This window comes from Momordica charantia, assembly GCF_013281855.1.
Source record: "Momordica charantia cultivar OHB3-1 chromosome 9 unlocalized genomic scaffold, Mcharantia_2.0 BLBB01000009.1, whole genome shotgun sequence".
Taxonomy (NCBI): Eukaryota; Viridiplantae; Streptophyta; class Magnoliopsida; order Cucurbitales; family Cucurbitaceae; genus Momordica; species Momordica charantia.
In genome coordinates this window covers 2,579,236-2,600,839 of record NW_028275167.1, presented here as the reverse complement: position 1 = coordinate 2,600,839, position 21,604 = coordinate 2,579,236, and the positions used below count along the sequence as shown (strand labels likewise).

The 21,604-nt window shown below is 41.4% G+C and overlaps 2 protein-coding genes across 2 annotated transcripts; both read right to left on the bottom strand.

Annotated features, from left to right (window-relative positions):
* Positions 1–162: 162 nt before the first annotated feature.
* LOC111015509 (Regulator of Vps4 activity in the MVB pathway protein) lies at positions 163–3,150 on the bottom strand. Its single transcript, XM_088116951.1, has 6 exons — positions 2,583–3,150; positions 2,361–2,493; positions 1,912–2,015; positions 1,668–1,812; positions 1,425–1,562; positions 163–1,209 (listed from the first exon to the last, which is right to left on the bottom strand). Exons 1-6 carry the CDS (start codon positions 2,621–2,623, stop codon positions 421–423), a joined length of 1,350 nt encoding a protein of 449 aa, XP_087973077.1. The 5' UTR covers positions 2,624–3,150; the 3' UTR covers positions 163–420.
* A 6,495-nt stretch (positions 3,151–9,645) lies between these two features.
* On the bottom strand, positions 9,646–21,012 carry LOC111022159 (G-type lectin S-receptor-like serine/threonine-protein kinase CES101). The gene is made up of 4 exons (XM_088116958.1): positions 19,812–21,012; positions 18,647–18,801; positions 18,223–18,331; positions 9,646–9,884 (listed from the first exon to the last, which is right to left on the bottom strand). The coding sequence occupies exons 1-4, from the start codon at positions 21,010–21,012 to the stop codon at positions 9,646–9,648; spliced, it is 1,704 nt and encodes a 567-aa protein (XP_087973084.1).
* Between the last annotated feature and the right edge of the window lie 592 nt (positions 21,013–21,604).

Below are 21,604 nucleotides of genomic sequence, written 5' to 3'. Positions count from 1 at the left end.
AGTGGCCAAACAGTAACAGCATGGACCAATCGTAAAATCCTTTGAATTAACGACTCCCAAGGTTGTCTTCCTTCCTGTCGTGGATTCTCCGACAAATTATTTCAGGATGTCTGTCTCTAATCAAAATTAAGGTTAAAAATAAGGCTCAAGACAAGAGTAAAATGGCACTGAAAATATCTGTAAATGTGAATTATGTACCACTTTTTAGAGAAATTTTACTGCACTTGTAAAGCACTGCACACTACATGCTATAAAGTATTTAGACATTGCCAAGGGAGAATTAGAATTTCCTAGATAGAATTGCAAGTGTGCAATTGGGCCGGTTTCTAAAAAAGAGAATCTCCGAGGAGGAGACTTTTCCATCTTGTGTCAGTCACATTCAATAATTACTCGATAATACTGGAACGATATCAATGACTTTTACTTCTCTTTGAGAGCTGCAAACCGAGCTGCGAGTTGGTCGTAATCCGGGAGCTTAGGATGCACAAAGGAATTGTTTCTAGTATGCCTCTTCATTGGAACAATTGGCTCATTTGTGTCTCTGGGAAGTGAAACTGATCTTCCTGGGACAGAAAGGTCCTCCTCAGCTTTTGAATTTTTGGTCCTTTGAGGTTCATCTTGTTCTTTGTGTTTTTGGGATTTAAGGTTGCCTTTTGCTCTGTTTGATTCTTGAGTTGATTTTTTCTTACTATAATGCATCAAAAGCCCATCTAACATCCTCTCTTCCTCCCCTGCACCTTTCTCTTCTCCCATCATGGTTTCTTTTCCTTTGTTTCGACTCGAACTAGCCTTTTCTGTACCATCGTTCGCGGAGTTGTCGACATTGCCAATGTTGATGTCCCTTGTAGGCTCAAGTTTACTATTTCTTCGCCTCACAGATCTGGGTTTCGGCTTCTCTTCCACGGCTGGCTTCTCAAAACTCGCTTCCTTTTTGCTAGGCTTGGATTTGAGGTAGGGAGGTGGGATAAATCTAAGGTAGAAAGGTTTTCGATCTTCTACTTCATCCTCAAATACACCTTTCTGAACATCTTGATCAGTACTGCTATCTCCTGTTGAGGTTTCGGTTCCATTGTCTTCGCTTCTACTGTCGAAGATGGAATCGTCGTCGCTGTTGTCCTTTTTTTGAAGCAAGCTCGTCTTTCTTTCAAACACTGGAATAGAAACAACCTTGGCTTTGTTTCTTCTGTCTGCATTTGGCTCCTCATCAGGCTGTATCCAAGTGTACCATCAACAAAATGAAGGAAAATCAACAATACATACAAATAATGAAAATGCATCATTTTCATGAACTCCATTCAACAGAACTTGGTAGAAATCACTCAAAATCGAAACAATTCGGCCCTCTCAAATCTCATACTACTTTAACATTCGCTCATCTCGATCAAAAAGGTAGAGAAAATTCAGTAAAGAGCAAATCAACTTACTGTATTTTGGGGAGGAGTATACAGTTGTTGTTCCAAAGCCTTGGAATTCCATTCAATGCCTGATTCCTGTGCTATCTCCTGGAGTAGCTGGAGCTTCACCTCTTTAGTCATTGCCATCGCACTCGGCTTCTCGATGAGCTAAAAGGGAAAGCAAGAACCCAAACCGAAACACATTTCAATATAAAAAGAAGAAACACCCTCAAATCGAGTTTTTATCAATAGAAAGGAGCCACAAAGAACAACCTCTTTGTTGGTAAATTGTTCAAAGGATCTTCCATATTTCGCAGTAAAGAGACTCCTTAGCTCCCGCAATTCAGGCAAGTCAGCGAATCTCGCTGCAGCGTAAATCAGCGACGCGACTGCTTCTCGGCATTCGTCGGGACACTCACTAGAGAAGAAACAAAAAAGTGGGAAAGCCACATATAAGTTCATCTATACAAGTTCAAGCCTGAAAAAGAGAAATTGTTCTGAAAGCAATGATATCTACCTCTGCTTACTCAAGACAGAAAGTTGATTATAGATCGTCCCAGAAAACTCATCAATCAGATCATAACATTTCAATACATTCCGCTCAACAAGAAGCCCTTCAGCCTGTTTCACCATCAGCACAAGCAATTACACAAGATTAGCGATGAAAACCAGGAGAAGATAAACCAAAACTTCTCAAGAGTTGTGAAGAACAAGCACAGAAAGATAAGGAATTAAAAATGATGTGACATTAACTTAAAGAAGAATGTGTAAAGGAGGCCAAAAGCTTTGGTCAGTGGGGTCTAATTTTAACACATAAAGCGAAAGCACAGAAAGGAACTAAAAGGCAAGAAAGTATAGATTCATCATGTGGGTGATTGAAAACCATAATTTACAGAATCAAAAACCAACCAGAGATTAAGAATCGAAAAACCCAGATTAAGAAACGGAGAAAGAAGAAGAACAGACCCTATTATAGGCGTTTTGGTCGAGACCACTTCTGAGAAGCTCAGCAATGTCATTCTTCAAAAACTTGAGAACCGCATTCTTCTTCTTCCGGATTGTATCCAGCCGCATCTTCAAAAGCTTCACGCAAGATTTGCTGCATAAAAAAATGGTTAAAAGGAAAACCCAGAGAAATGAGAATCAGAATCAATTCCGAGAGAAAAGAGTTTGCGAAAAGTTGCTTACCATTTTGTGAAGAACTTAGGCTTGAAGAACATGTCGAACATTTCGAAATGGAAGCAAACTCGATGGGAAACGGAAGTTGAGGGGTTAAAATAAGGAAGAAAACCGAGGGATCAGGAAAATGGGGAGAATCCAAAACCCAATAACAAGGCAAAGAAGAACTCCGCGATTGGAACCAGTAAACGCATCAATCAATCAAGAATCCAAAACCCGAGAAACCCACATGGCAAGAAACCCAGAAGAGCAAAAACCAGACGTCAAAAAATCTGTCCCACCATTGAAGGATTGAAAGAAGAAAAGGAGGACGGCAAATGGAAGAACATCATGAAATCATCTCCACAGAAAAGACAGAGCAAGAGAAGCAGAGGAGCTTGACGACAGAAAAAAATTGGTTAAAAAACGGAATGTAAAAACTGTAGAGAGAGAGAGAAAAATGGAGGAGAAAAAAAATAATCCGTACTGTAATCCGCCGAAAAAGTGCGGTCTAAGGAAGAAAAAGATGATCCCAGCTGTGTTTTGAAGAGAGACGACGACGGGGAGTGGAAGAGGGAAGTGCCACGTCGGACTCTGTCTCTCCCACTAAAAATAAAAACGCGCGGATCCATGAGAAAGGATCTTGAAATTATTAACCAAAAAGTTCTCTTTTTTCTTTTTTTAATTTTTAATTTTACTTTTTGGCAGTGAAAATTTGGTGGTGATTTGTAGGCCTTGTTCGGCCAAGGGATCTGGAGGGGTAAATCTAGGCCGTAATAAAATGGATAAAACGTTGTCGGTTAAAATTTATGGAAACTCCGAAAAAAAAGAAAAGTAAAAAAGGCGAAGGGACGGAAATTTAGCGAGGGGAGATAAAACGTGGAGCCGTCCGTTAATAGCTGGCCTTACTTAACGGATTTGTTTGGAGTTTTTCCATTTTGACAGTTGTACCCTCGTTTAAAATTCCGGCCACAATCTCTTCATCTGATTTTATATATATATATATATATAAGATAATACAGATTGTAATTAATATCGGAATGAATTTTATTTCAATATATATATCGGAATGAATTTAATTACTTGTCTCTTAGGTTAAATTGCCAATTTTGTTTTTTTCTTTGGTATAATAAATATGAGGGTATGCCTTGTGAACCTCGACTGATCTTACTGAACAATTGTTAATGCTACGACATTTGAACTCCGATTTTGAGAAAATAAGTAGATTAGATGACTTTATTATATCACATTTAGTCTTCATAATTTTAAAAGATTTAATTTAATCTTTGTGATCTTGTCAAATCTCACAAATTGCTCTAGTTTGGATACATGACATTTTTTATTTGTACTTTACATTTTGGTTAATTTTGGTCCTTTAAAAAAATCTATTTTGATTCTTCTCCTTTTTAACTTTTGATCAATTTAGTCCATGTACTTTAAAAAATCTTCGTTTCAATCTTTGTACTTTTGAAAATATAACATTTTGGTTTCTATTTGTAAAATTTTACCACCAATATTTTTATAAACGATTAAACCATTTAATACAAATATATAGTTACATTTAAAAAAATTAAGTGAGTGAAATCTCCTGCTAAAATTGCGATCCAAAGAAATTATACAAAAATGAAAATAGAAGAACTAAGTTAGAATTAGAGGAATAAAAAACAAACATTTCAAAAATACAAGGACGGTTTCGAAACTACAAAATTAAAATTAAAATTAACCTAAGTTAAAATTACAGTATTTAAACCTATTCTTACTTTGATTCATGGTCAAGTATTTTAACCAACTATATTAGAGAGAGAGAGTAAAAGACGGTTTAGGAAAGATTTACAAAATTTAAACAAATTATAGAAACGAAATATTCTCTCGATTATGAATCCGATATTAGAAGTATATAATAAAAAATAGGATCAAATAATGAACTGTCGATATCTTCTGTCTTTAATGAAAAGAATATATCTTTTTGGTTGTTTGATCACGATGCTTTCCTAATTTGAGACAAGGGAATGTCTCTGGATAGATAAAATAATAATTAATAATTTTCATTAATTAAAAATAGTGACATTAATTAGTGAATGTGATCTGAATGTTGAGCAATTAGCTTGGCTTATGGTTTGATTAGATTATGAGTCATCATTAAAGTTCAAAACCTTGTTTATTATTGAAGGGAAAATGATAATCACATGTGAAGGTAGTTGATAAGTTGAAAAAAAAAATATTCATGTTTGTGGCCTAGGAGAGTGGAAAAAATTATAACAAATCAACCCGATCCAGTGAACACTAGATTTCGTTGAATTGATTTATGTATAATAACCCATTTATACTAATATAATCTCAAATCTAATATAAATATGAAAGTTAATTAAAATAATATAATCTAAACTATATCAAATCCAAATCTAATTATAATTCAAATAATATTATGGATCAATTTAATTTCTTAAAAGGCAGAATAAAAAAATAGTTGGTTAATTCGATTTTCAGATATATTTTTTACTTCATTTGATTTTGGTGGGTTAATTAAGTGAATTCATGTCAAGAAATTAAATCAATTCAACTCTAAAAAAAAGTTATATACATTCAATTTTGTATTTAAAATTTTTATTTTCTTAAACTAACCTACTTACGCTATTAAGAGAACATTTTACTCAGACAGAATCCAATTTAACAAATATTGAAATTTGATAATTTAAACTCAAAATAAGAAGTAGATGTCGTTGATGTTTTAACACGTTGACTACCAAATATATGTTCGGTATTTTTAATTTGGGGACCACACGAAACCTTAACATATGAATCCAATAATTGTGTTGGGTTGGTTTAGGCGCAAATGAAGGAGACACAAGACACTTGTGATTGGCTGTCTACTCGCAAAAGTGAAGAAGGAAAAAAAGTAACAATAATTTGTGGCTGTTTACGACTTGGACTTGTTGACTTTGTTAAGTAGCTTCTTCTCTAAGGTAAAGCATTTTTCATAAAGTAGGATTCATATTCCATATGCCTTCAAATTAAATATGGAGCCAGCTGTTAGTTTGTTGCCAAAGACCAAAAGCTTCATTAACTTTTTTTATGCATTTTATGATTTATCCAAAGTTGGAGGGGTATTGTTTATTTGATTTTCATTCCTCTATTTGTATTATTAATCTATTACATTTTTTATTTGGGGGTGGGAGGGATGTTTCCCTCTCGAGTATGTTTGAGAATGATTTTGGTAATTATTTTTATCCTTCCAAAATAACTTTCCAATCATGTCCGGTAAATTTAAAAATTGATTATGAGAATTTAAAATCACTTTAAATTGATTTTCAAGGTATCACTTGAATTGTGATTTTAGAAAATCAATCATGGTTAAATCTTTTTTTTTTTCAAAATAATTTATTCTATCATTCTTCCCAAACACACCAGATGATGAGATTCTCAGACGTCGACTTGAACTTCTCCATCTTCAGGGACACCTTCTCACTCCTTACTCACCTCTTCAACGTCTATAAAAAAAAGGAAAAACAAAAAAAACATCATGCCCTTTTGGTCTGATTTGATTCGATAGGGCGAGGTAGTTATAGGCTCAGGTTGGATTTTTTTAATTTAACAATGATTTTTTTTAGTTTAATTGAAATTAATTATCATAATGTGTAAGAAAGTGAAACACCTTTTATGGATTTTTTAAAAATAATACTATTTTCGAAAGTAATTACTAAAATATGTCACTCCCCAAATTATTTCCAAAAATAATGTTTTGGGAATAGCAGGTCGTCTCTTCTTGTGAAGTGGCAAAATTTTTTTTAAAAAAATAAGGCTTGGTCAGAGACGACATGTATGGTGGGATTTCAAAAATCCCGCCTGGTCGTCCCTTCAAGAGGCGACAATATTATTCTAAGCAAAAACAAAACTCTTATTATATATATATTACACAACATTTTTGAACAAAATGAATACTGTGTCGCAGTAGATAAGAGATTGTCTTATAAGTCAAAGATCATGGGTTCTAGTGGTGATATTTGGAGTTTTCTTTTCTGTTTTGGTATATTTTTTTTATTAAATGATAAAAAATAATAATAATAATAAATAATAATATATATTTTTTTACGTTAATCCTTTATAATAACAATAATAATATTACCAAAACGAAAGAAAACTCCAACCCATGACATTTAATTTACCAAGCAATCTCTTCTCCACTGCGCCACAATATACATTTTAATTTAAAATGTTGTGTCATATATACATAATAATTGTTTTGTTTTTGCCTAGAATTATATTGTCGTCTCTTGAAGAGACGATTAGGCGGGATTTTTGAAATCCTGCCAAACATAAGAGACGACCAAGCCTTATTTTTTTAAAAAAAATTAGATCATTCCCTTCCCTAGCCAATGTGGGACTTTGTTTGCAATCACTTTACAAACCCAACAATCCTCCCCTCGAACAAAGTACCACCGAGCCTCCCCTCAAGTAGTCACTCATCCGTCTACTCTTGGACCCGAACGAGAGCTTGCTCCTATCCAAGGCTTTTGGGCACAACCTGATAGAGCACACCTACGGATTACACCATGACCACACTTTTCGAGACTCACCACTTCTTTGTTCGGCACTCGAGGATTCACCGACACAGCTAGGTTTAAACCATGGCTCTGATACCACAAAGCGCCACGTCAAAAGACGACTTGCATTTCCAAAACATTATTTTTGTAAATCGTTTGGAAAGTGGCATATTTTCGTAATTAGTTTCGAAAATAGCATTATTAAAAAAAATCCCACTTTTTATGGGGCAAGAAAAGCAAAAATGAAAATAAATAAGTGTGATTGTAACAAAAAAATCTTTTATATATTTCAAAATATGTCATTCAGTAATAAATCAGACACTCATATCAATAATATATTAGAGGTATATCACATAAATATTGCACAGACACTCATATCAATAATATATTAGAGGTACATCACATAAATATTGCACATACACTCATATCAGTAGCATATATTAGTAGTATACCAGATATATATCACATACATATTACAAGTATATCAGATACTCATATTAGTAGTATATCATATCATATGTATATATATCATATACATATTTCAACAGTAAGATATATTACAGATGTATGTCATTTGGGTAAAGTTGTCATTTTAAAATTGAACCTCTATTTTATTTTAAGTGCTATATTTGGAAAAACTAAATGTGGTTGCTATTTTGCTAATTTTACAAAATATTTTGTCGTATTTGCAACTGCCCCTTATTTGAATATCATATGTTTAACCATGAAATTTGATTATGAGAGAACCAAGATAATTGGATTCATCAAGTCTAATAAGACGTACAAAGAGATAAAAAAGAGCTACGATGCTTAAGTCAGTGAAATTTGAAGTTGAGTATTGACGTCTAAAGTTTTTATAGTGTTGGATGTGTGGGATCTACTTAGTGGTAACTAAGTGCGATTACAAAAATGTAGAACACGAGTAATGCAATGTCAGTAGTGACTTGCATTTTAAATATTAATTTTTATAATACTTTATTCTCTCCTTACTTTTCCCTTGAAACCACTTACTTGTTACTAAAAAATCCTAAATGATATTTTTTAGAGAAATTAATAAAATTAACTATTCGTGAAAATTACTAAAATACTGTTTTGCAAAAATTTTGAAAGCAATTTTTTTCCCAGAAGAAAAACTGTTACAATTTAATCATGGATTCATTCTACTGTATCAAAACTCATTTTTGTAACTTTTAATTACTTTACTTTGTAGCAGTGCTACACAAGATTTTAAATGTCGATATCAACTTTCTACACAAACTCTATAAATTTATTAGTACTACACAAGGATTTAAAAAGTTGATATTTAAAAACATTTTCAAATATAGTTATTGAATATATGTTAGGGAGTGAAATTTGTACTTGAAAACTAGCCATAAATTATTACATTTTACTCGACAACTCTAAAATGCCATCAAAGAATAAACATATGTACTTTGGAATATATGTTCATCAGTATCCAAATTTTAAAAAATATAGTCCAAAACTCATCAAAATATTGAAATTTCTGATTGTTGCATATATAATATATATTTTTTCTATTTCTCGAAATAGATGCTGCATGACCAATGCTAATCAATTTCTATAACCATAACTCGTTATCTAGGTGATACCATACGACTCCATGTTCTTGCCACTGCAGCATCCTAGAGGCCTGATGGTTGCATAATATTCAATCTCTTTACGTACTAAACTAGGGTAACATCAGTACACAATAAGGACTAGGGTCACCTGGCAACCATCACCAAGAGCGACATGGTATTCGGGGAACATATTTCGAGTTCCGATTCGGGTCGGACTGCTTCGACCTCGGAGGAGAGTGAATTTTGAGGAATGAAAAATGCAGGGTGTTTAGGGGAGATGAAAGTTGAGTAGAATCGTTGTGAATCATGAAATAAACATCAAGCATGGTGGGTCTGTCTGCTGCAATTTGTTGAACACACAAAAGGCTCACATGGATGCACCTTACAGCTTTTGATTTATGATAATTGGAGTTGCATATAGCCGAATCAATCAGGTCCTCTCCTCTCCCATTCACCCACAGCTCCCATGCCTGAAAAATCAATTTCCTTTTCATTTTTCATGCATTCTTCTTTTACCAAGAAAAATAAGAACATTCTTGATTGCAACTTACATATCCTATGAGATTGAGAGGTCGTTCTGTACCGTAATTGTTGTAGTTCTTTTGACCGGTTATGATCTCCATCAATAATATTCCAAACCTGTAGACATCTGATTTTATTGAGAAAATACCCTCCCTTGCATATTCGGGTGATATATAGCCACTGCAAGGTAACAACATATAAAAAATTTATCATACGTAGTTAATTAAGATTGTGGATTCCGAAAAATGATTTAATATGGTATTAGAGTAGGGAGGCTTAAGTCTTGAATGTTATTTATTTTCTATTTCAGGTTAATACTTTACGTGTTTAGGTCTTGTGAATAAAATTAAATGCTCATATCCAACGCATGAATCGACTTGAACATTTTAGATCTGGTGGGTGGGTTAACAAAATAGTATCAATCAACAAAATATAGATAGGATTCACTTACTATGTACCAACAACTCGGCTTGTGTTTATTTCATCCTCTGATGGCTTAAAGACTCTAGCCATACCAAAATCCGATATTTTTGCATTCATCTCATCATCAAGTAAGATGTTGCTAACTTTAAGATCTCGATGAATTATTCGCACTCTTGAGTAGTTGTGAAGGTAGAGTAGTCCTTGAATTATCCCTTGGATTATGTTCAAGCGTTTGTCCCAATCTAGTATTAGCTTCTTCTCGGGATCTGTATGTACAACGATTCATTGGAGGAAAACACGACACCAAAAAAAATGTATTATGTTAAAAAGTTGTAAAAATGATGACTGACCAAAAATGAAGGAGTCGAGGCTTTTGTTGGGCATGTACTCATAAACCAGCAATCTCTCCTCTCTGTAAATTCAGCAACCAATAAGTCTAACCAGATTTGTGTGTTGCAATTTACGGATTTGCAAGCAACGTGAAACGCAAGTCCAAGGGCCGAGCCCATGCTCTTGAGACCGTCCAGAGTTCGGAACCTGCCACTCCTGCCGTGGCAGGGCCAGCCTCGGAAGATCCAGCCCCAGTGATCGAGCTGGAGTCTTCTGAGGGTCCTTCGAGGGAGAAGTGCCCTAGGAGTCAGACCGAGGCGGCGTACGTCTCGTCCTTGGGCGAGGAGGTGAGGGAGGAGGCCCCTCTCAAGCGAAGGAGGAAGAAGAAGAAGACCACCTCCCCCTTGGAGGTCGGAGCTCGTGGGGCCCTGCCTGCGAGCTTCGCAGATCGGGTGGACGATCCTGAGGCCAGGATGGGCGGGACGTCCGACGTGACAGCACGGTTCAGAGTCGAGCCGTCAAGTTCTGGGGTGAGGGACCAGGTGTCCCGCATCTCGGCTGCAAGTTTGGACCGCTGCCTCAGAAGAGCGTCCAAATTTGTAAGTGACCCGGGGTCCGTCCTGCAGAGGACCATCGACTACGCCGCTGAGGTAAAATTGGTGTCTTCATTTTGCTCAATTTCCTAACAGGTAGCTCGGTCTAACTTTCTTCTTTGTACCTTTTCTCAGGCGTTTGTTGCTTCCATTCAATCGGCTCTGGCCGTGAAGGCCGAGCTGGATGGGAGGGAAGCTCTGGCAGCGAGGGAGAAAGAGGAGTTCTCTGCTGCCTTGGAGGCTGCCTCTTCCACCATGAAGGATGAGCTGCTGAAAGCTCACTCTGAGGTGGAAATTTTGAAGGCTGAGGTGGAGGCCAAGGCCGAGCTGCTGAAGAAAGAAGAGGACAGACGCAAGGCCCAGCTCCGAGCTGCCCATGCTATCACCAAGGGCTTGGAGAAGGAGAAGTTCCAACTCCTCAAGGAGAAGGACGACATGCTCCAGGCGCTTGAAGCAAAGGAGGAGGAGCTGAAGCACGCGACTGCTGAGCTGGAGATGGTGAAGGAGCGTCTCAGCAATGGAGCCCTATTGGAGGAATCGTTCAGGCAACATCTTGACTTCGATGGATTTGCCAAAGACTTCTCTGACGCGGGCTTCAAGTTTCTCATGAAGGGCATTGCTTCCGACATGCCTGACCTTCAGATCGATCTCGGTGGTCTGAAGAAGAGGTATGCTGAGCAGTGGGCGTCTGGGCCTAGCGGCACCCCTGGCCCCCAAGCGTTGGTGGATAAGTACGTCAGAGATCTGGACTCTGACTACTCCGACCTCGAAGAGCATCAGGTCGGCACCACTCAGGAGGGCGCTCCTCAAGCAGGCTTTTAGGCGATCACCTTTCATGAGGCCTTTCTCTGTCTTTCTTCTCTTCTTTTGTAAGTGTTAGGGCAGAACTGCAAGGTCTATAAGCCTTGGCTCTGCTTTTCATTCAATAAAGAGGCTTCTCATTTGTTTTTACTTTGTTGCCTTCTTTCTTCGTTTTTTCTTCAAGTTGAAGCCAATGTCACCTCGCGCCTCGTACCTTTGAGGTCGCGCCATTAACTAAAATACTTGAAATTTTGAACTCGGATCGCTGTGTAGTATTCAATGCATTGCACCAACTCTGGACTTTTTAACATCACACATTTAACTTAAAAACGTTAAAAGGCTAAAATCCTAAGTCCATAATTGTTCTTCATATCGCATCTCGTACCCTCAGGTTCAAAGGCTTGATCATTCTGAACTTTTCACATCGCCCCCTTGCCTTGAAGGTTTGAATTTTAAGTTCACCAACGGTTTTGGCATCGCACCTCGTACCCTTAGGTTTTGGAGGATTGAATTTTAAGTTCACCAACGGTTTTGGCATCACACCTCGTACCCTTAGGTTTTGGAGGATTGAATTTTAACCGACTGCTGGAATGTGATCGTGTGGGAGTCCGTGGCCCCCATTTAATTTCTGGTCGAACTCGGAATCATGAAATTAAATCATCACATTTATTCCGATCATAATTCTTTTGAAACAGTTTTTACAGATCCATTGAAAACCATTTTGACATTTCAAGGATAATAACGCTTCAGGTGCTCCGCGTTCCACGGGTGCGCGAGGACGTCTCCTTTCAGATCGGCCAATATGTACGTCCCAGGTCGGACTATTCCCTTGACCTCAAACGGCCCCTCCCAGGTCAGGTCAAGGGCACCCACATGGGTTTGGACCTTCCTTAAGACCAGATGTCCGACTTGGAAGGTCCGAGGCCGAACGCGGGCGTTGTAGTGTCTGGCCATTCTGCCCTGATATTCCGCCAGGCGTAGTAGGGCCATTGCTCTTCTTTCTTCCAGCAAGTCGAGGTTGAGGAGCAGCTCTTCCTCATTTGCTGTAGGCTCGTAATGCTCTACTCTATCAGATGGCATGCCGATCTCAACCGGGACTACAGCTTCGGAGCCGAAGGCCAGGGAGAACGGGGTCTCACCCGTCGATTCTCTTTGGGTGGTCTGGTACGACCATAGAACCTCTGGTAGCTCCTCGGCCCACCTGCCTTTCTTGGAGTCCAGTCTAAGTTTGATGCCTCGCTTGATGATCTTGTTGACTGCCTCCACCTGCCCATTTGCTTGCGGATGTCGGGGGACGAGCTAAGGTGACCTATGCCAAGCTTGCTGCAAAAGTTTTTGAACTTCGCGTTGTCAAACTGCTTCCCATTATCTGTCACAATGGCCTTTGGTATACCAAAGCGACATACGATATTTGTCCATACAAAGGACGTGACTCTGGATTCCGTTATGTGGGAGAGTGCCTCGGCCTCGGCCCACTTTGTGAAGTAGTCCACAGCAACCACAACGAACTTGGTCTGGCCTTTGCCCAAAGGGAAAGGACCAATGATATCTACCCCCACTGCGCGAATGGCCACGGGGCCGAGATGGGGGTGAGCAGCTCGGGAGGTTGGTGGATTATGTTTTCGTAGCGTTGGCAATTGTCGCAAGTTCTAACGAACTTCTTGGCCTCCTGGCTGAGGGTCGGCCAATAGTATCCTTGTCGGATCACTTTGGCTGACAGCGACCGGGCGCCTGAGTGATTGCCGCACACTCCTTCATGGATTTCTCTGAGGACGTATAGGCCCTCTTCAGGGGTTAGGCATTTCAATAGAGGTAGGGAAAAGCCGCGTCGGTACAACGCTCCACTTCGGACCACGAACCGAGCTGCTTGCCTTGCCAACCTTCTGCGCTCCTTGGGGTCTTGTGGTGAATTGCCCCTAATAAAGTCCACAATCGGGTCCATCCATGAGGACTCTGGAGCGTCGATCTCCATCAGATCTGGCTCTGAGATCGAGGGATTATCTAAGATCTCGATGGGGACCGACCTGGGCCAGGTCTCGTACGCTGATGCTAACTTGGCCAAGGCGTCGGCATTAGAATTTTCTGCTCGGGGAACCCGGCTTACTTCGTAAGTTCGAAATTGGACGAGGTACGATCTGACCTTGCCCAAATACTTCTCCATTCGGGAGTCCCTGGCTTGGTACTCTTCCGTGATCTGGCTCACAACCAGCTGGGAGTCGCTGAAGATCTTAACACAAGAGGTCCCCAATGCTCTGGCGATTCGTAGATCGGCAATAAATACTTCATACTCAGCCTCGTTATTGGAAGTCCGGAAGCCGAACCTCAAGGCATACTCAAATCGCTCGCCTCCTGGTCCGAGCAAGAGGACCCCGACCCCGCACCCCTTCTCATTGGAGGATCCGTCGACATAGATTGTCCACAGTAGGTCGGACTCGCCAGGCTTGGAAGGTGGTGTGAGCTCGGCTATGAAGTCTGCCACTGCTTGCCCTTTCAACGCAGCTCTAGGTTCGAACTGGATGTCGTACTCACTTAGCTTCATTGCCCACTTCATCTGGCGTCCAGAAGCTTCTGGGTTATGGAAGATGTTTTTTAGGGGCAAGTTAGTGAGCACCACCACAGTATGGGCTTGGAAGTATGGTCTAAGCCGTCGGGCCGAGGTGACTAAAGCGAGAGCCAACTTTTCCATCTGAGGGTATCTAGTCTCGGCTTCGGTCATAGCCTTGCTTGTGTAGTAGACCGGGTTTTGCCGCGCTTCCTCTTGCCTGATTAGGGCCGAGCTGACGGCACTGTCAAACACTGCTAAGTACAATTGGAACTTGTCCCCTGGCAGGGGCTTGGCGAGCAAAGGTGCCGAACAGAGGTAACTCTTCAATTGCTGAAATGCTTGTTCGCACTCTGCTGTCCATTCAAACGACCCTTTCTTTCGTAGGACTTTGAAGAAAGGGAGGCACTTATCTGTCGATCTTGAAACAAACCGGTTCAGGGCTGCAATCCTGCCATTTAGGCACTGAAGCTGTTTCAGCGTTTTGGGTGCCTCCATCTCGAGCACGGCTTTAATCTTTTCGGGGTTGGCCTCGATCCCCCGGTGGTTCACCATGAAGCCAAGGAATTTTCCCGAAGAGACTCCAAAGGCACATTTAGCTGGGTTGAGCTTCATTTGATATGTCCTTAGAACCTCGAAGGCTTCGGTCAGATCGGAAAGATGCGACTTAGACCGCTTGCTCTTGACGAGCATGTCGTCCACATACACTTTCATATTCCGGCCGATCTGCTTGGCGAACATTTTGTTCACCATTCTCTGGTAGGTCGCTACTGCGTTCTTTAAGTCGAAGGGTATGACCTTGTAACAGTACAGACCTTGGTCTGTTATGAATGCGGTATGATCTTGATCTGGGACATGCATCTTGATTTGGTTGTACCCAGAGTAGGCGTCCATGAAGGTGAGCAGTTCGTGCCCGGCTGTGGCGTCCACGAGCTGATCAATCCTCGGCAGTGGGAAGCAATCTTTTGGGCATGCCTTATTTAAGTTCGTAAAATCTACGCACATTATCCACTTTTCGTTAGATTTTTTAACTAATACAACATTGGAGAGCCACTCGGGATACGAAATTTCTCTTATGTATTTAGCTTTCAAAAGTTTGCTAACTTCCTCAACAATTACATCACTCATCTCCTTGTTTATAGGTTTTCTCTTTTGTTTTACAGGTCGGAATGACGGATCTATGCTGAGGCGATGTGTCATAATTTGCGGGTCAATGCCAGGCATGTCCTCATGGGACCACGCAAAGACGTCCGAGTTGGATCTGAGGAAGTGGATTAGCTCCTCTCTGTCGGTGGCCCCCAGCTTGGTTCCTATGCTTACTTGCTTCTTGGGACTAAGCAGAGGAACAAGCTCGAGCTCCTCAGTGGGTGCGGCAAACTCCCTCCTCGGTAGGTCGGCCTTGAACTCGAGCGTCCCATCCCTACTGGCGAGAGTTTCAAGGGCGCAGACCGATGAGCCTTTGAGTGCGGAGGCATAGCACTCCCTCGAAGCGGTCTGTTCTCCTCGGACCGTGCCCACGCCATTGGGGGTGGAATACTTCAAAACTTGATGAAGTGTCGAGGGAATGGCCCGAAATGAGTGGATGATGGGTCTCCCAAAGATGGCGTTATAGGCCGATCTACCATCAATTACCACGAACTCGGCCATTTGGGTGACCTGAGTTTGGTCCTGCCCAAGCGTGACCGGCAAGTCGATGCAACCCTCTGGGATGACCGATTCTCCAGAGAACCCAACCAGCGGTGTCGGGCTTTTCTTCAATTCCGACCTCGTCCATCCCAGGGCGAGGTAGGTCGGTAAGGACAGGATGTTAGCAAATGCGCCTCCGTCTACCAGCACCCTCCTGACCACCACATGATCAATCAAGGGAGCGATCACAAGTGCATCATTGTGGGGCAGGTGGACCTCCTCCAAGTCTGCACCGTCGAAGGTGACTGGGCAGGTCGGCCTCTGCTCCCTGATGATGCACACCTCGCGCCTGGCTGCACGAGCTAACTCCTTTCTTTTATGTCCGGACTGACCCCCGCTTGGCCCTCCGAAAGTGGTATTGATGACCGCAGGTCGGTCAGTGCGCCGGGGCGGCGTCCTCGAACGCTTCCGCTCTTCCTTTTTCTCTGCCGAGCTGGTCCTGGGCTTTCCCACAAATTTCTTGAAGTAGCCATCTTGAATTAGATCCTCAATTTGGCGCTTCAACTCCCAGCAGTCCGACATGTTATGGCCGTGCTCCCGATGGAAGCGGCAATACTTGTCCTTGCTGCGCCTCTACGGGGCTCCTCGAAGCTTCTCAGGAAGCTTGAGTAGTTTTTCCATTCCAGACTCCTCGATGTTCGTTAGGATCTCGGAAATTGGAATCGTGGTCGAGGTGAAGCGTTCGTAAGGTCGGCTCCTGGTAGGTCCGTTCTCCGCCCTTCGATACTCAGCTTGGCTGCTGGAAAAGGATCCCTTGTCCTTGGACTTGGGATCTGCCTTTTCTATATCTTTTCCACTTCTGCCCCGGCCGATCTTTCGTTCTGGTCGGCCGGTTTTGGTTCGGAGGAGCTCCTGTCCATCGATGACTTTCTTCGCCTTCTGAAGCACCTCGGCGAAGGTGGCCGGGGCCTCCTCTCCAAGTTTCACCGTGAGGGCTTCGTCGGCTAGACCGGTGAGAAAATAGCACATGGCTGAGTCATCGGAGCAGTGTGCGACCTTCAATTGCTCCTCCTGGAATCTGGTGACATATTCTCGCAGCGTCTCACCCTCCTTCTGTCTGATGGTGGCGAGATGAGTCGCTGTCTTTTTGTCATAATGCCGAGAAGAGAACTGGCCGAGGAACTCCCTTCTCAGCTGAGAGTAGGTCGAGATCGACCTGGCTGGCAGTCTCTGATACCACAATCGCGCGCTGCCAGTAAGCGCGATCTGAAAGGCGCGGCATTTGATTGCGTCTGATGCCGCTTGGAAATCCATGAGGCCTTCAAAGACCTCAACATAATCCTTGGGGTCCTTCGACCCATCATAAGGCTTCACGGTAGGAGCTTTGAACTTCGGAGGGATCGGTGCTTCCAAAACGTTTGAGGTGAATGGCGATTCTCCCAAGTCGCCATCGTTCAGTGGACCTTCTTTCTGCTCACATTTGGCCTTTAAGGCCTCCACCTGAGCGTCGAGCTGGCCCCTCAGCTGGTCGAACTCCTCCCTTGTAATCACTCCTGCAGGAGTTGCTGGGTTGCGAGAGGATTCAGCCTGCTGGTTGGAGCTCCTGTGTGAGCGGGATGGTGACTGTTCTTTTCGGAGAGATGAGCCTCTCTTTCTGTTGAGGTGTTCACGGAGGTCTCCTCTCTAGCGAGTGTGTCCCTCGCTCTCGTTGTCTTCGGGATGTTCCTCCTCGACTGGGCCGAGGTGGGAACCCCTTTGCTCGCGTATGCCAACGCGCGTCACTCGGTTCTCAGATCGGGACCCTGCGCCTGCAGCTAATATCGTTCCGTTATACATTTCCTCCATGGACCGCATTTTCGTGCGCATTGCCTCCATTTCTCTCTGGAGTACGTCCAAGTTCTCACTTGTCGGGCCCGGGGCTGGACCCCGGGCGCCCTTCTTAGAGGTTCCACCTCGGCCACGGGTGGCCTTGAATGTCCTTGGGGGGTGCGCAGGTGGTAGAACAGGCGCTGTGATTCGTGCCGACCTGCGGAGGGGTTCTGTTGCTAAGCCGTCGTGACCTTGCCCCTCTACCACTGCTGCTCCGACCTCCCTCTGGTGGGCATCGCTGGCAGCTAGGGTCCTTCGATCTGCCGTATTGGTCGAGTTTGCGGGTTGAACCATTTTCGCTTGCGTGTTGGTTTAAAAGAATTGAGATGACTTAGATTGTCGTCCCCACAGACGGCGCCAAATGTTTATGCAAGGATATGCACAACAGTGTATTTCAGATTGCAGCTCGAACTCGGCCTCCGGACCGATCTGAATACTTGGGCGGACCTGCACAAAAAGGTGAGCACTCCGACGATCAAGTCAGTATAGGTCAGATTCCCAGTTTAGTTCGAGGTCAGAAAATCATCGTACATGATCGTGGAGTGAGGCCCTCTACTTATGGGTGGTAGTCCCGCTAATCTCCCGACGGTTACACCCAGTAATCTCGGGACCGTCGGTTACACCCGGTAATCTCAGGACCGACGGTTACACCTGATAATCACGCCGCTGATAGTAACTCACCTCGGCCCCCACCGAGCTTCCCGGTAGATCGGACCTCGGCCAGGTTCACCTCGGCCCTCATACTTAACATCTGTCAACGCTAGTGGTGGTGATCTCGGCGGTCCGAGCTGGGCATGACTCATGAGTCATCTTGGAGCACCAATAGGGGTCCTCCACGTGTACAGGGTATTCTCTTCCCCAAACAAGTTTCATTCTTGAACTCCACCAATCCTTGTCCTGAATTCTTTGACAGTCTTTTAATCGCTACTTCTTGCCCATCCCCCAAACTTCCCTGAAAATGCAATCAAAGATTAAAGATTAACATTTTTACTAGTTTTAACCTTTGAGATCTAATTAATATAATTTTACTTTTCAACATGATATAAAATACAAGATTTTTAGTCCATACCTTTACCATATCATTTCATGATAAATTTTGGTCCAAGTACAAATTACACAACAAAATTACGTCATTAAAATTGAGACTAATTAAGATTAACAACTGGCTTTAAATTAAATTAAAAAATATTAAAAAATTTGGCTAATTAAATAGCAAGCGTGGTCGATCATGTTGGAGAGAGTAAGGAAATAAAGGAAAGAAAATTACCTTATAAACAGGTCCAAAACCACCTTGTCCTAGCTTACAATCGTCTGCGAAATTACTTGTGGCAGAAACTATAGTTTCAAAGTCAAAAAACTGCAATTCAGGGTTCTTCTTTCCATCTCTTATTTGTCTGATCATTATTCTCAGAATGCTAAAACCTTCAAATATGAACCCCATTCAGCGATAAAAAAATTTCTCCATTTTTACAATTACTGTGGATTAACACAAAATAATTAATGTTAGCAGATCAGTGTTAATAACTGATATAATCATATACTTAATGAATAAATAATGATATCGATTATTACCTTTGAATATTTGTGATTTCCGTTTGATGTAGAAAATTAAACACAGTAGGAGAATTGTGGCAGGTGTTACTACCCCAATCATAACTCGCAACCAAATCCAGCACCAACCAACAAGTTAAGTATAAATTATAATATAAGTGGACTACTCCATAATATAACATAGTATACGCTGGAGTCTTCAAAAAATATATATATATAAATTATTTTTAAATTTAAAACCTGAGACATCAAGAAATAAGAAACAGGCACCAGACCCTTTTCTTCTTCTTAATATATGTTTCTAACTCCTAATATTCATGTGTCTTTTCAATTCCTTCTTAAAAAATTTTGATTTAGTCCCTTGTGTTCTACAATTTTCAGTTATACATTCTCATTGGTAAATGTTGGAACTGACTAAAGTTTGTAAAATATGATATTTCGCGTGTGATTCGATAGAAATTTGTAAGAGAAATAAGACCATCTCAGAGAAGAAAATTTCTAATGGTTCCTTCAATCTACTTTATGTGGCCTAATTCTTGCTAACTAACTCAATTAAATCAAATTTAACCTTCATCAGCAGAAAGGATATAATTGTAAAATATTAAAATACAAGGGACAAATTTGAAAAAGAAGTACCAAAACATATATTCAACTGTAAAACTTTCAATCGGTTGGAAATCAAGTACTGATTTGTCAAGCTAGGAATAATTAAAAGTGTGCTTATTTAGCTCATCTGCCTCCTGCCTCTTTTGATGCATTAGGATTTGGTGCGTCTTGATGACACCAACTTAAAAGTTTCAATTTTGAGACGAGTTTAATATCAAAAATCCTAGATGTCTATCGAATCAAGTTAGAAAAAAGAAAATAATAATTAAACTAACCTTTGCGATTGGGTGGAGAGTAGCGGTCGATGAGAACCAAATTTAGGCGTTGAGGATCTCCATGCACAATAGCAAACTCTGCTCCTTTCTTCCAAATCTCACAGCCGCTGCCATCTTGGTTGGTATAACTGTAGGCGATGCAATCACAATCAGAAATGCAAATATATTTGCACTCAAACATGGTCAGCTTCTCACTTTCTCTGTACTTGCTACCATTCCCCGAAATGTAATGATTTATCTCCGGATCAAAAGAAGTATAAGTCGTAGTCCTACACTCGGCGGGAAAAGTTTCGTGTTGCTTTATCCACACACACCCTTCTGGAATATACTGATTGTAATAACGGTAGTATTCGAGGGTACAAGAGCCCAAGGAACCGTGACTGATCATATTCAAAATACCACCATCTTCTAATCTCAATTTGTAGGAGGTGAAGAAAATGAAATACGTTTCGTTGTCGTTGGAAAATCGATTAAAATCGATGTCTAAGAAGTCGAAGCTACTGCCACGCCAGTTCCCGCTGGTCCAGAACATGGCTCCCCGAAACAATATCAATAACTGGTTTGTATTGTTGGAATTTATTGTGAGGGTGAAAGCTCCTGATGAAGGACAATTCTTGCCTCTCCAGGATGTTAAAGACCAAGTGGATCCAGTTTTGCGATTGATCCCAAGTTTCATACCGGGAAGCAGAGTGTCTGTTGGATGATCAAAGCTCTGCCATAGCACCCGCTTTACTGAACCATCTGGGTTCAGTTCACGCAGCACAAAGTTGCCATTGTCCAGCAGAATGGCACTGCTATTTGTTGGTTCTTCCACATCAAACAGTGAAAACGAATACCCCACATGCTCCTCATCTTTTGCTTTCCCCACAATTTTCAGGCTGCCGTTGGCGTCGATCGTGAGGCTGATTGACGCATCATTTACGGAGAATGGAGAGTTTCCGTTGGCAATCCATACTGGGTTTTGGTAATCGGTGTTGTAGGAGATGCCTATATAACTGAGATTCGAATACTTAGGACTGTAGAGCCCGAGCACAAACATGGTGTTCTCCGAAATTAACTGAGACCAACTTAGCTTTTGGCCTTGTGCCAATACGTTGTTGGCCTGCCCCGACTGCCCATCGCACAACTCTGCAACCACAAAAAGCACTATAAGCCATTTCAGCATAAGCTTTCCTGCAGTTTCAGTACTCCCACTCGCCATTACCGAACAGAGTCCTATGCGTTTGCTTTTATCAGCTTTTCTTTGCAAACTTAGGGAAAGGAAATCCAAGGATTTAAGCTCTTGTCTTGTTTGACTTTAGATATTAACATACGTGGTCATGGACTCTTGACTCAGAACCAACTTGGAAATTACAGATCATGAGATTGGACAATTCAACGTAGGGGTGTTCACCGAAAATTTCAGGTTGGCCATATATAGCAACCGTCGGGTTTGAATTGGATGGTCAACCTTATCCAATATCTTCGGATACAATCAATGGCCACACACACACACATATATATATATATAAATGACCAATTATTCAACAATGGCCAATGAAAACTTGTGTCTGATTGTAACCCATTGGTGACTAGAAATTGAAAATTGCAGATGGGTAAAACTTATTGTCCCGCCATGGCCCACCGGCGACTGACCAATTCAAGACCTCACCCACTTGGAAAAACACTGTGACTTGGGACTACAGTCTACAAACAAAGTATCATATCATTATAATTGGTAGTTTCGTGTGTGACCCGAGATCGAAAAACGTTAATTATATTGACAAAATGAAATCAAATTCATCCTGTAAATT

Coding starts and splice junctions, on each gene's coding strand:
- LOC111015509 (XM_088116951.1), bottom strand. CDS start 2,623: ATGTTCGACATGTTCTTCAAGCCTAAGTTCTTCACAAAATG. Junction 2,016..2,360: donor ACCAAAACGCCTATAATAGG/GTCTGTTCTTCT, acceptor ATGGTGAAACAG/GCTGAAGGGCTTCTTGTTGA. Junction 1,563..1,667: donor AACAATTTACCAACAAAGAG/GTTGTTCTTTGT, acceptor TTTCCCTTTTAG/CTCATCGAGAAGCCGAGTGC.
- LOC111022159 (XM_088116958.1), bottom strand. CDS start 21,012: ATGGCGAGTGGGAGTACTGAAACTGCAGGAAAGCTTATGCTGAAATGG. Junction 18,332..18,646: donor GTTTTGGACCTGTTTATAAG/GTAATTTTCTTT, acceptor TTGCATTTTCAG/GGAAGTTTGGGGGATGGGCA. Junction 9,885..18,222: donor TTTGGGGAAGAGAATACCCT/GTACACGTGGAG, acceptor TTGTACATACAG/ATCCCGAGAAGAAGCTAATA.